This window comes from Chaetodon trifascialis, chromosome 7 (assembly GCF_039877785.1).
Source record: "Chaetodon trifascialis isolate fChaTrf1 chromosome 7, fChaTrf1.hap1, whole genome shotgun sequence".
Lineage (NCBI taxonomy): Eukaryota > Metazoa > Chordata > Actinopteri > Chaetodontiformes > Chaetodontidae > Chaetodon > Chaetodon trifascialis.
This window is the reverse complement of record NC_092062.1, coordinates 23617172-23630676: the sequence shown is the minus strand read 5'-3', so window position 1 is coordinate 23630676 and position 13505 is coordinate 23617172. Positions and strand designations below refer to the sequence as shown.

At 41.0% G+C, this 13505-nt stretch overlaps 1 protein-coding gene across 2 annotated transcripts; it reads left to right on the top strand.

The window, feature by feature from the left end:
* Nucleotides 1-825: 825 nt before the first annotated feature.
* Nucleotides 826-13143, top strand: sh3d21 (SH3 domain containing 21). 2 transcript variants are annotated; one of them, XM_070967491.1, is made up of 17 exons: nucleotides 826-967; nucleotides 1587-1744; nucleotides 1859-1916; nucleotides 2780-2889; nucleotides 3266-3356; nucleotides 3467-3519; nucleotides 3602-3638; nucleotides 4125-4219; nucleotides 4616-4717; nucleotides 5061-5112; nucleotides 7989-8039; nucleotides 8137-8251; nucleotides 9299-9467; nucleotides 10277-10357; nucleotides 10488-10684; nucleotides 12359-12422; nucleotides 12567-13143. In XM_070967491.1, exons 1-17 carry the CDS (start codon nucleotides 964-966, stop codon nucleotides 12597-12599), a joined length of 1470 nt encoding a protein of 489 aa, XP_070823592.1. In that variant the 5' UTR covers nucleotides 826-963; the 3' UTR covers nucleotides 12600-13143. The 2 variants fall into 2 exon arrangements, with proteins under 2 accessions (XP_070823592.1, XP_070823591.1); XM_070967490.1 differs by having other exon boundaries at nucleotides 847-967; nucleotides 9302-9467; nucleotides 12567-12732.
* Nucleotides 13144-13505: the final 362 nt, after the last annotated feature.

Here is a 13505-nt window from a genome sequence, read left to right as displayed (position 1 = left end):
CCGTGAAATCCACAAGAATTTTGTCGGGCCTCATCGGTATTTCCTCAACCCTGCAGGACCGCTCACCATGACCTCTTGCTGGAAAGTCATTGGAGTCACCAGGTAGTCTTGATGATGAAACAGTCAAGCAAAGTTTTAGAGGAAAAAAGACTTAACTGAGATGGCTCATTTACTAACATTCAACAGGGAGGCTGACAAAGTACTTGAGTGGACCGGGTCTCCATATGTGATGACTTAACCTCATGACCTAACATATCAACTTGAAAGCGAGGCAGCAGGATTTACTGCAGCTAATATGGAACAAAGTACAGTTTCGTCTTCATATGACATGTATTTAGTTACTTTTCTTTGTGTTATTTCGGTGTGTGAAATTCAGTCTTGCGTAGCCTGGTTCTGCTTTCTATAAATGGCACTCTCAAAAACAACATTATTACAGACATACACTCAGGCAAACTCCTGGCAAGAAGCATAAATAAGGTATTGAGTTTCAAGTGTGTCGTGGTTTGATCCCGTACACTGTAGAGACATATGAATGAGCACAATTAAAGTTTAATTGCCTTCTTGTGAATGCTGACTTTGTCTCCAAATGTTCTCATTGCTGCAGATGAACAATGTTGTCAGGCTCCAGTTTAACCCTCACTTACTGTGAGTTTTGTTCCTTCACTATAAACCTGTCTTACCTGTTCATCTCCATTTCCTCCCTCTCTTCTCCTTCTCTCTCTCTTGTACTCTCGCTCTCTCTCCACACTGTATGACCCGTCCTACTCCTTGTTGTTGACTTGCCTTGACTAGCCTCAGTAAAAGTTGCTCAATGTTAATGTTTGACAAGTAGGAAGAAGGGCCTTAGCTGCCATATCTCTTAGTCTTAGAAAACACAGCCGCACTCTTTCAGTTCTCCTTCTGCTCAAGAGCTTTGTCTGCTGCTTTGTGAAGGAATTACATATTCAAATAAAGAAAGACACCATGGGTGAGTCAGCGTTATCGCTATTTCTTATGTACTGCTGGAATTTTGCGATGTTTAATCCTCTTAGTAGCCTGCGTGTTTGGATTCTGGAAATCTGATGGTAAAACACAGAGAGTGAGTGCAAAGTGATGAAGAAACTGAGTCGTTTGTGTCTGCACAAATGCATAAAAAGTATTCTAATCTGGTGCACAAATAAAGGCAAAGCAGCGGTTTATGGACACGCCTGCATAACTTTGCATAGACTGAGTACATGTGTTTGTGTCTTCTGGAAAATTAGGGTAATATTATTTTTGTACGTACCCACAGATGTTTTTGTCAGTGTGTGCTGGAAAAACCGATGCTGCCTGACTTTTCAGTAATTTGTTGATTTTTCAGCTCGGTAAATTCTCTTAATCCTGCAGGAAACTACTCATATGGAAAATATGCTTTCTGCTTTTAAAGGACAGGAGAAAACTCTATAGTTTATCTGTAATAATCAATGTTTGCTCAACGCCCATATCCCTGGTTATCCTCCACTGCTTGTCTTGGTTTTGAAATGTCAGGACACATTACTTGTGAGCCGAGTGCGGCGGCTTTTGTGCAAAGAATCTAATTTTCTGCCCCATTTGCTGTGGTACTGTAGAGGTGCTGGTGCTGCTAGACTTCAAGGGCACCATGGGGGACGAGCTCACAGTGAGGACGGGGGATGTGGTCAAAGACGTCACCAAGGCCAGCGAGGAGGGATGGCTGGAGGGCGAGCTGAGAGGAAAGAGAGGCATCTTCCCTGCCAACTTTGCCAAGGTCTGTTAACGCTGCATAGCCCACGGTATTCTACCGCCACTGCGCTGTGTTTATGCGTGTCCATGTTTTTCCTGCGTATGTTAAAATATGTCCCGTTTTGGTTTGTCATTACAGGAGGTGCCAGTCTATTTGATAGGTGACAGCAAGAGGGAACCACGAAGCCTTAGAAAAAGTACAGTGCTAAGTCTAAACTCTCAGTGCTTCATTTTCTTGACGGTTATCAGCTTAGAAAGTAGAAAGGAGCGATTCACTCTTTGTTCAAAAAGCACCCTCGTGGAGGGTTTCAATTAGAGACTGTTTGGCTTTCTGAGACAAATATTTTATTCACAACACAGAAAGAGGTAAAACTTAAAAATTATAATAATAATAATAATAATAATAATAATAATAATAAAAAAAAACAATTTTATCTCAAAAAACATAACTTTTTTTGCTCCAAAATTTAACATTTACCCACAATGGAGTCAACTTAAATATAATTTTGCTGGGAAATGGTATCAGTTACATAAAATGATCCATATGTCCACTTGGAATAAAACCCCTCATCTGCAAATAATCCAATCTGTTGTAAACTTGTATGTGTACAAGATACAAGATACATTACATTTAATGTGAACAATCTGCACACATTACAATACTGCACTTAGCTCAGAATGAACGTTGAATATATTTGACCATGCTATTGAAAACAGGCTGGTATTTGTGTTGTAACTTTCATTTTCGAAAAAACACAAGGGTTTAAAACTGTGGTTGGCGTGGTGCATGCAAGGAGCAAGACAGTGCAGCAAGCAAGCTGACTGTAATGTTTACCACATCCTTGCCACACAAATCCTGATTTGCACCTTTGAGGGATGAGACATGTAAGAAACATGAATGAGTGCCGAGTGCTTCGCAGTCTTAGCGCTTTCTTATTGATGTCTGACTTCTCTGACTCCTATCAAGCTAAACACACAATGACTGAGCTCTAGTTTCTCCACCAGCGTAACCGGTAGATTAGAAACTTTACATCGGTCTGCTGATTCTTTGTCTTTCCAGTCAAGAGGATGAAACAGACGAGGAAATGCGAGGTGGTGTTTCCCTACAGCCCCATGAATGAAGATGAGCTGCAGCTGGATGTCGGGGACACAGTAGAGATCATCAGAGAGGTACAGCCCTGTCGCTCACATTTGAACTCAAATAACTGAACAGTGATGCTCAGCAAACAATCTGTGTTAGCCTACTGTCGAGCTGCCAGGAAGCAAAGCATTTATTTCCTGCTTGCTTCAGCTGCCAGTAGCCCAAACTTTAGTATTAAGGGCGTTGGCAAAATGTTTGCTCAGCCGAACCAGCGTAAATAAAGAGCATGCTATACAAGGCCATCAAGTCATCACAGGTCAAATGAGAGATTTGACAGACTGACTGTAATCTCTAGAACGTATACTGGATGAAGACGTGTGTTTTAGGAAAGTGCTGCCTTTAAAATGCTCCCTTACATATTTTCTTGCTGTATTCTGTCTCCCATTGATTCGATCTACACAACAGATTGAAGATGGATGGTGGATGGGGCTGAAAAATAACAGAGTGGGAGCATTTCCTTCCAATTTTGTCAAAGAAATTTTTGTTTCACCTAAAGGTTGGTAAAGCCAAAACTTCTGGGTACTTTTTTGTTCCCTTTTCTGTACATGTAATCTAAACGTTTAAACATAAAAAAACCCCTTATTATCGGTGACACTCTTTTTACAGAGCATGAGGGGAAGACCAGACCCAAGCTCACGGAGGCGGTCTTCAATAAGGAGGTACATAACGCAGAAATAACTTTTCTGAAATGCATGGATTGCTCACCTTTGACTAACGTACTTTGTTTTTGTCTTCATAAAGCCTCAACGGGCAAGTGTGAGGAACAAAACAAGAAATGGTAAGCTGACATGTTCTTTAAAGTCCTAAGCTGCTAGAAAGCATTTGCTCGTTCTTAAACTGTTTGCACAATCATGGATTGAACGCTAAGATGATACCCTGACTTTAGACACTGTGTCTATTTTTAAAAAGCACTCAAAAGCAATTAGACAGGTCTATTTATATCCAGACACACCGTAAACATGTGAGTGTGAAGTGGTAAATCCTGTACTTTTACCTGGTTTATGGGAGGGGTCAAAAGCAAATACTGAGGCTGGATTAATCTTTGCACAGAGTTACGTCAGTGGAAGATCCTTCAGGGATCAAGTTTTACAACATTTATCTCCAGTATCTTACAAGCTCTTTCCGGTTATTCTTTGTGTTGGCAACGTGAAGACTGTACACAAGGGTGATAAGAGAAGTCATCACTGCTGAAGCCTCTAATTCTCGTCATACGTGTGCTATAAAACTCAGTTTCTATGTTCTATCTTATGCTACGTCTCCTCAGTGGCGGAGTGTTGCCAAGTCATGTTTGACTACAAGGCCAAAGCGGAGGATGAGCTGGATCTGAAAAAAGGAGACACTGTTGTGATACTGAGAAAGGTTTGAGCCCACTGTGTTGTTATTTTCCAACATTGCTTCAAACACGTCGTCCCATTATGTCATGCTTTTAAAACAGACCCATAAGACTCACCCTGCGGGTTCAATTTTGCTTCTTACAAGGCAGCTGCAGGTGTATCACATTGTTCATCCGGCCAAACCGGTTGTGTCGCTCTCAAGGAGATCATGTGACACAGCGCACAAAATGACAAACATTTGTTTTAATGAATGAAATCATGTGGAAGCATAGAAAAGATTTGAGACACCTCATATGATAACTTGATGATAAATAACCATGCCTTGCTTGACCGTTCGGTAACCTCTGTGCAGCAATTTCACGTCCCAAAGGGCATCCCCATGTTTGAGCGTATGATGTGACTCTTTAATCTCCATGTGAAGGAAACAGAAGATGAAGGCTGGTGGGAGGGAGAGCTAAACGGACGTTGTGGCTTCTTTCCGGATAACTTTGTCATGCTGATACCACCAATGGACAGTCTGCAAGTGAGTGGACTTAAATACAGTACCGGGGATATTCTTGTTAGACTGAACCATCAAGAACTGACAACCGCGTTGTTCTGCGATGAAGTTACGGACGTGCTTCAGAGTAATTCTTTTCTGCCGTACTTGTTTTATTGTTTTGAAATTGTTCAGAATGGCTGGCTGCCATTTGTCTTACTTTAGCAGCCTGTGTACAGTGAGTCAGGGTTGTCTTCAACATCCTCTGTTTTGGAGTTACTCACTGAAAATTCCCTTAGTGGAAAGAGTGTGTAAAATAGAGATGCCTTTAATTCACAAGGGGACGTACTTGCCAACCTGTTTGAGTTTTCCGTTTCTCCTCCTCTAGTCTGGGACTACAAGCAAACCGCCTGCACGCAACGTCGACAAGACGCCCTCAGGTAAGACAGCAGAGTGTATGTTGCGTTGATCAAACACAGCGGCTGAAGAACAGACACTGTTCGACAGAGTGGGGATTTAACATGCTGTAGAGGTCCTCTGGTGACTCATGACTTCTGGCTGCAGTGGTGTTTAGCCTGGCACAGTGCTTATAGTCTGGACTGTAACAGACTTCTCTTTTAGCAGATGGAGAAATTGGCAGAAAACTTGGTTGGGTTCAGTGTTTGGTATAAAGGCAGCCAAAATGGTCCACTGATCAATGTCATTATTTCAATGAAGCAGTTTGAAGCCCTTTCAGTATGGTTTTCCATATTAATTCACTGCATTAGTTAATCATGCTTCTGTTTCTTCCATTTCAATCTACTCAAAGGTGGAGTACATTACTCATGTACTGTGCATTAAGTACAATTTTGATAATTAGTTCCATTTTATGCTACTTTATGCTTCAAATCCACGGCAATTTGCAACCAAGTATTTTTTTTTTACTGTATTTATCTGACAGCTTTAGTTAATTTGCAGATTCAAATTATCAACACAAAACATGATCAACTAATAAATTATTATGTAAACATATAGATTAATCTACCCATCAGTACACAATGTAGTTACAGTTAGCCCCACCTCTGCACATCAATGCATCTATAGTTGTAATCAAGGGTTGATTCTGAAATGGGCCAATCTGCATAATGAGTGCTTTTACTCTTTGGTACTTTGGACATATTCTAATGCTAATACTTCTGTACTTTAACTTAAGTAAAAGTTTTAATGGAATTTTATTTGTAATTGAGTATCTCTATACTGGGGTATTGCTGTCACTAATGAGGAATATACTGTATTGTCACAACAGTTTACCAGTGTGAAGAGTATTTTCACTCAATGTGCAGATAATCCAGAAGAGTTATGCCAACACGCTCCTGGCTCAGTTATTATGACTACAAGTGTTCATCGTGTCACCATGTCATGAAGGTTAGACAGGCATTGTTTAAACAAGTTTGACAACTTTGAAAATCCCTGTTGTATTTCCTTTAAGGGAAATGAATCACAAAAACAAACACAAATCTTGTCATACTGTGTGATACCCGACACCCGGCAAACAAACAATTTGAACTTTTGGCTCATTTGCATGTGCTGCTGTATATTTTTAGGTTTGTAACCAACTTTGAATCAAGTGAATGATATTTCTGACTTGCAGGTTTTCCTTGTAAAAATTTCAAATGACTTTCAAATTTTCTAAAGTGTTGCTGTCATTGTTAATGTATTCTCACAGTCATTGCAGCCCAAATTTTACTTTTTAAGTTTGGTCATTAAAAAAAGAGCAAGCAAAGTTTAACTTTGAAACAAGAAGTTGTAGAAAATCTGCGAGGCACACTGAGCAGGATGTGGTTTGTTGTCTCGCTTCAGCGGAGGAGTCCCGTCTCTGCTGCAAGGTGCAAATTTAGCAATTTTTTTTTTTTTTTTCTTACCAACAAAACAGCAAAAATGTCAACTTTAGACCTCAAACTCCTGGTTGGAAATCCAAAATGCATTCTCATCGAAACATATGTGGTTACACATGCACATGTTCCATACAAAGTGCTCAGCTATTCAAATATGTCACCTGATCTAACTGGATATCAGCACAGATACATAATTTGTATATGCACCACATTACACTCTTTACAGCACTTTTTTCCACAGTATCACTGACAAGAATTTCACAGGAAGTCTCACACTCAGATGGGGGATGGTTAGATTGGTCATGTGACACAGTTCAGGAGTCTTGGAGGAAACAAGGGGGTGGGGGGACGGAGGAGAGCTCTGTCACAGAGATTTTCACAACCAGCACAAGAAGCAGCACTTGAGCTACTACTGCTGTGTGGATGGTTTGCTTGACAGGGAATGTTGCACAATGCTTTGAACACTCAAGGTAGGCTTCCTGTGTTCTCAATCGGTCCGTTATGCATCTCTGAGTATTCAGCATTATGCAAAGTACTATGCTTGTTTTTAAGGGCTATGCATTAGAGCAGTTTTACTTCTTACATTTGTGCTTATTTGTTATGTAGCTGGGCTGTAACCAGGTTCTTCAACCTCTTGTGTTTGAAATGAGCACTTGACTTGCATGGCAAATAGGAGCTTCTCTCAAATTATCTTCAGTTCACTGAGGCTCCCTAATTCAAGCATCCAGTCTCTCATCAGTCTCCAAAGCAAAGTCCTCTTAGGGGCTGTATTTTTTCTATGAGCTGAGCCAGAGTGACTATCCCTGAGGAACTTGTTGAGACCCTTGGGAACTGTTACTGGAGTGCTATTGGATACAGCTGTGACCTGGTCTGCTCCAGCGATGTGCACAACCTTTTCTTCCCATGCAACTGCTCATAAACTAGATAACAGTTTAATTAAAAGACCAGTAGAATTTCTTCTCCACCATATTTAGCCATAATGCTTTAAACCCACAGCTTTGCACAGGCAGTGTTATAGTTCTAAGTGCTCTCAATGAAAACAATAATTAACACAGAGCGGATAGACTGTATCAGTACATTTACTACAGGAGAGGCCACACCTGCATGAAGTATGAACGCTAACTTTTATTTATCAAAGGCAGATCTGCTGAGCATGCACGCTCCATTTAGCAACGGCCTGCTCTATATTCATACTGTTAAATACAATAACACCCGGGAAAAACCCTGCAGTTTGAGAGCACCTTCAATGTAGCTGCTTAGGGAAACCTTTTTACGATGGCAATGGACCCGAAGTGACAATATTTGCCACCCCAAAGCAGCATGTCAGCATGTAATTTTGCAATTTTATAATTAGTTTAATTTTACCATCTAAAATACAGCCGTTTTACTTCCATATCAAATGCAACTTTGTGGTAATGGTTCTTCCATTGCAACTTTTTCAGTGACGACAGAGGCCTCAGCGATGGAGAGAGGTGGTCCAGCAAAGACAAAAGGTATAAATGGCAGTGGCTTTTACCAAAACATTATCGTGACACCGTCATCTCAAAGATCAATAATGATGACGAGTAAAGTGATGAATTTGCTTTACAGATGAAAAAACAGAGGTTAAGGACCTGAGAAGCAATCCTCCAACCAAAGTCAAGCTGCCGTGCATCAAGCCTAGCCCGCCTCCAGTCAAAGACAAACCCAGCAAGATTTTACCCAAGTGAGTGATGCCAAAACATCTCCGATGTTGTGTCCCACAACTTATCTCATGCAAAACCACTAAAGCTTTACTGGAGAATATGTCTTGGAACTGAGAGGCATGAATAGTGCTTCATTTGCAACCTTTCTAAAGCAAAAGGCCTTTAGGAAATGTCAGGAACACTTTCTCCTCCTTGGTCTGGCACTGGGAGCAGCGCTTTTAGATGTTAAAGGTTTTGGTAGCTGCCACCGGTTGCCATGGCGTCCTTAAAGAAGAATGCCAGGATGCCGACCTTTAGCGGCTCAGTGGAAACTCTGGGATGAGTCAGATAGGGCCTAAACAGACGAGAGCAGCCCATTTCCTGTTTCCTGAGCAAAACACACACACACACACACACACACACACACACACACACACACACACACACACACACACACACACACACACACACACACACACACACACACACACACACACACACACACACACACACACACACAACCAAGAAAACAAAAAGGGCCCTGTCAAGAGGGGGCTGCCAATGGAGAACAAGCTTTTTCTGAAAATTATTTCCAAGCAAATACGTTTGGGAAGGGATATCATTCCAGCTTCCTTAAGAATCCCTCCGAATTTTTAAAAAGATCAATCTTGGAGGCCTTTACTTCAAGGCTGATCATCTCTAGACCTCATATCAGATGTAACAATACACAAAAGGTGACTGAAGTTGAGTTGTGACAGTGAAGATGTGTATCGTTGTATATGAGCTGTGAAAGTGAAACGTGCAAGGACAAAATAAGACATACTCAGAGACTTCATGACTGCAGCTGCCATGCTCTGCACCTGCACTTACCAACAAAACTGGAAACCACATTCAGTGTTTTTTTTTTTTTTCCTGTTCGAGAATGTGAACTACAGCCTGTGCAGCACATTTTTCTTTCTCCAAAGATGTTATGAGGAAATTTTTGGGAGACTCTGATTCATTTCCCCTCTTATGTTCCCAACTTTCCAGTTACTTCAATCAGTCGTGACATAAATTGAAATCTAATAAAATGCCACTCTTATTTTCAGTAGAACCAATGGAGATGTGGCTCCTGTTTCACCACAACAACCGGAGGAGAGAGAGGCCGATCATTTTGATGGAGTGGACGTTCAGACTGAAAAGCTGAGTCATCCTACAGCAAACAGAGCCAAACCCCCACAGAGGAGACCACCATCAGGCCTGGCTGCAGCAGTCCAAGTTAGTGACGCACTCATATTGTTTTATGTTTTTATCTCAACTTTTGCTCTGCTTGAAGTACGAAGTGAGGTGTAACACAATGAATGCTTAAAGCAACTGTGGCTGGAGCCGCTAACAACCTGTCAAACCACATGGGTAACGCTAACCACCATTCCGCAGATGACCTTTGCTGCTTGTGATTACCACAGCAACAATGAGGCAACTCCCTGCTTTATCTTGTGCATACTTGGCAGGGAAAAGTACTTACATTTTTCTCATACAGCGAAGAGAGAAAATGGAACTGAACACATTTAGTGGTGCTTTCTGCAGTCAGTGACATATTTCCACAGCAACGTTATTTTCAGCACAACTTGTAATTCAGTAACACAAATGTTTTCTATGCTAAAAGTGATAAATATTAGAGAGAAGGCGTTTCTAGGCTCTGCAACTACAAAGGATCAGCAGTTACACAACAGAAATCATCATCATCAGAGAGGAAGAGATAAGAGTTTCTGCACTCTCAATAGATCAGAATGCAATGAAGCCACAAGATGTGTTGGAGCAAGAGAAAAGCCTGAATGATATATGAGGCTCTCACATGCCCACTTTACACTGACAAGTTCTGGCCTGATCTCCAGGGATTATCAAAGGGAAAGCAGATGAATGGATTCATTCTTTAAAGTAACCTTCTATGGTTTCTACATGCTGCCTGAAAGACAAGTGGAAAATTGGAATAATTAAGGAATGACAGTTGTTGCGGCAGGTTGTGAGAAATGATTATTAGCAATGTTTGGCATTAAGGCGCGGCTTATGCTTATGCTCCTTTGCAGGCTCAGAGTTCCACTGACGAGGCAGAACCAGAACTATCGCCGAAAAAGTTCCAGACAGAAAAATTATCTGGCTTGCAAAAGGTTTGTGATGCTGCTTCAGTAAAGAACCAATATATAAGATAGTTTACATTTCAATTGTGTGAATCAGTACTTCAGCATGAAGCCGGTGCAGTTTGTACAAGGTCATGCAAAGCCACCTTATTCACTGCAGAGTACAGAGAACCTCCTGCCATCACCTGCTGTGCCTGATCATCGACCCAAGACGCCACCTCCGTTTCGACCACCACCACCCAAAGTAGTCGTGGATGGCAAAACTGTGACCCACAAAGAGGAACCAACTGTGGAAAGCCTGCAGGCTGACATCAAAGAGCTGAGGATGGCTCTGGAGCTGCTACAGACGCGACACGAGTGAGTACTTTACATTTATAATGTTTAAAACCTGAGAGGCGTTTAAAAGACAAGTAAAGCTACTGCATTGTTTAAAGAGGGACTTCACTCAAATTCCCTGATGGAGAGGGCGTAGACGAACCCTCTTATCCCAAATTTCCCAGATTTCTGGCGTTGTTTGTGAACACTAACACACACAGGAAGTGACTAATCAAAACCTCAGAGAGCAATACACACTGTGTACTAAACATAAGCACTCCATCCAGAGAAAAAAAACTAAACGTGAGATCTTTTGCATCTCATCCTTTTGATTTGCTTTTAATATCAAACATCACAGAATCTTGGCTACTAAATGCGAGCCGTGCTGAGTGCAGTTGACACATGATTTCCTGGTCACTGAACTTCTCAAGCCTTCTTGTCTTGGCATCGCAACCACTCTCCTTAGTTTTGTTGCACCTGTTAACGGGTTCAGCCTGTAATCATTCTTATTGGTCAATAGAGTTTTGTGATATCATGTAGTTCCCGGTATGGCTCCGCCCTGCTTTAACGTGGCAAGAGGTTCAATCAGTTGCTATGATCACATCTTGGGCACCCACAGCAGGCTGTAAAGGCACTGACATAATAAAGTGTGAACAAAGCTATTTGTCATGTTGTAGGTGTGCCACAGTTTTCCCATTCTGGACATATATTGTAATTTTATTTTGATGGGAAAAAAAAGGTGTTCCTAGCCTCCTCTTCCTGTCTTGATTGAAATGCACTTGTGAAGTGCACCATCTCTTACTGTATGTTGTCTTTTATATGGTAATATCTGGAACAATCAGACCCTTAAAATGGTAGCATTTAATTTTGTGGCTGATCACAGATTTTGGAGACATTTTCCTAGTATCAACCACTGTTTAAATTATGTTTTGAAAAGTTATATCTAAGATAATCTCAAATTTTTCACAATATTGCCAGAATCCATTTTATTTGTGATCTGACACCCATGATGACCATGAAGTGTACTGTGCCAGATTTACAGTTTTGAATTTAAACCTGCAATAACAGACTTGTTTGGCCACTTGGGGGCAGTAGAGACAAGTTGCAAACACAAGACATCCAGCAGTTATGGAACAATATTATTGTTCATTTGGAGCCGCCAGTCCAATTTTGAGACTTATTTAACTCCATCTTTGGTCAAATCTCAAGGGAAAAAAATCTAGCTTTTTAGCTGCTAAATGTTCCAATATGTTTAGAAGTTGACAGTGTTGTGTTTAGCAGGTAGTGTACAGAGATTTTTTAGAGCATTTTCACTGAAAACAGCTGTCTCTTGTAGGGAAAAGCTACGCTATGACAGTGGTGAGAGTTTAACAAAAGAGTTGAGCTGCAGTCTCACGTCTAAACAATGAGCTGAAATTCACAGCTTCATAAAGCCGAGTGGAGCTGCAGATTCAGGTGATAATTCTCTTTAGGTTCATCACTATGAGCGACCCCTTTCACATGTTACATCATTTGATACATCGTTATTATAAAACGATCAACTATAGCCATCTTGAAGACATGTTAACTGCCAAACCTTGAATCCTAACAGGGCAATTTCACAATGTATTTTTCACTACTGGTGCTTAATTAAATTTGACTTTGGCTTGTAGTGTGCATCTTGACCTATTTAGACATCTGCAAACTCCTCTTTTTGTTTCCGTCTCTTTTGATCAGGCGAGACATGCAGGAAGTGAAAGAAGAACTGAGGGAGGAGAGAAACAAACGAATGGCACTGCAGGTCAGTGATGCATGCTTTGAGTTTTGCATTCATTCGTACTTTGAGCCTGCCGCATACTGCCACAGGAAAGAATGCAGAAGTTGTGGTTCTCAAGATTATGACTTTGGCATAATTGATTGTTTAAAAAATGTCTTTCCCATCCAGGAGGAAGTGTACAGTTTGAAGATGAAGCATTAATCCCAACACAGACTGTGACTGGACTCCCTGTCTGACGCTGTACCATGCAGGCTCTCGTACTGCAAATTTAAACAGGATGAACATTTGTCTGACATGGAACGGGGATGGAGAAGACAAGAGAGCTCTCCCACTGCGGACACACAAGCGAGGGCTAAAGCAGAAAGCATAGTTGGACATAGGATCAAGCCAATCCTGCACTGGTCTGGAGAAATTTGACCCTTCAAAAGACCTTTTAATGAAGTACTGTTAAAATATTTACATAATTGAATGCTGGAAATCATAAATAGTGGTCCTAAGTGGGTTATGCTTTGTTGCAAATTAATGTTTTACACTGTTCTGGTTCAACTGTCACCTTCTATTGTGTTTATCATAGGATTTACTGTACTTTTAACATTTACAACTGATGCCTGGGCAGGACATGTAATATATGCAGCTGTACATAGGAGGAAATACTGTGATGTCTTTTGCAAAGGGATAAAATATCATTTTAAGTCATCCAAAGGGGCATTGTTACCTGAATGTTAATACAAGAAATAATGCTGTCAAAAACATGGGCTGTCATGCAGGTGTTTTTTTTTCACCAGAGTGTAATGCTGCATCACACCACTGGGGGGTGCTGTAAGACAACTCCACATAAAGAGAGGTGTCCAACTTTTCAGTGAATGCAGGAATGGTGGAAGTGACCTAGCGCCAGTGACCGCATGTTAGAAAATGCAAAACAATTTATTCAGAAGAATAAATGTTAACGAATAGTGATTTTATGAAAGAAAATCTCTGAAGAAATGCTTTTTATAATGCTTCAGGAGTCACACAGAGTTTGTGGTCAACTGCATTTTTGCTGTTAAGAGGAAAAAGTCATCCTGTGTCACTCAGAGAAAAACTGACTCACTCTGAAAACTCTGCACA

Coding starts and splice junctions, on each gene's coding strand:
- sh3d21 (XM_070967491.1), top strand. Junction 8,252..9,298: donor CCCAGCAAGATTTTACCCAA/GTGAGTGATGCC, acceptor TCTTATTTTCAG/TAGAACCAATGGAGATGTGG. Junction 10,358..10,487: donor AATTATCTGGCTTGCAAAAG/GTTTGTGATGCT, acceptor TATTCACTGCAG/AGTACAGAGAACCTCCTGCC.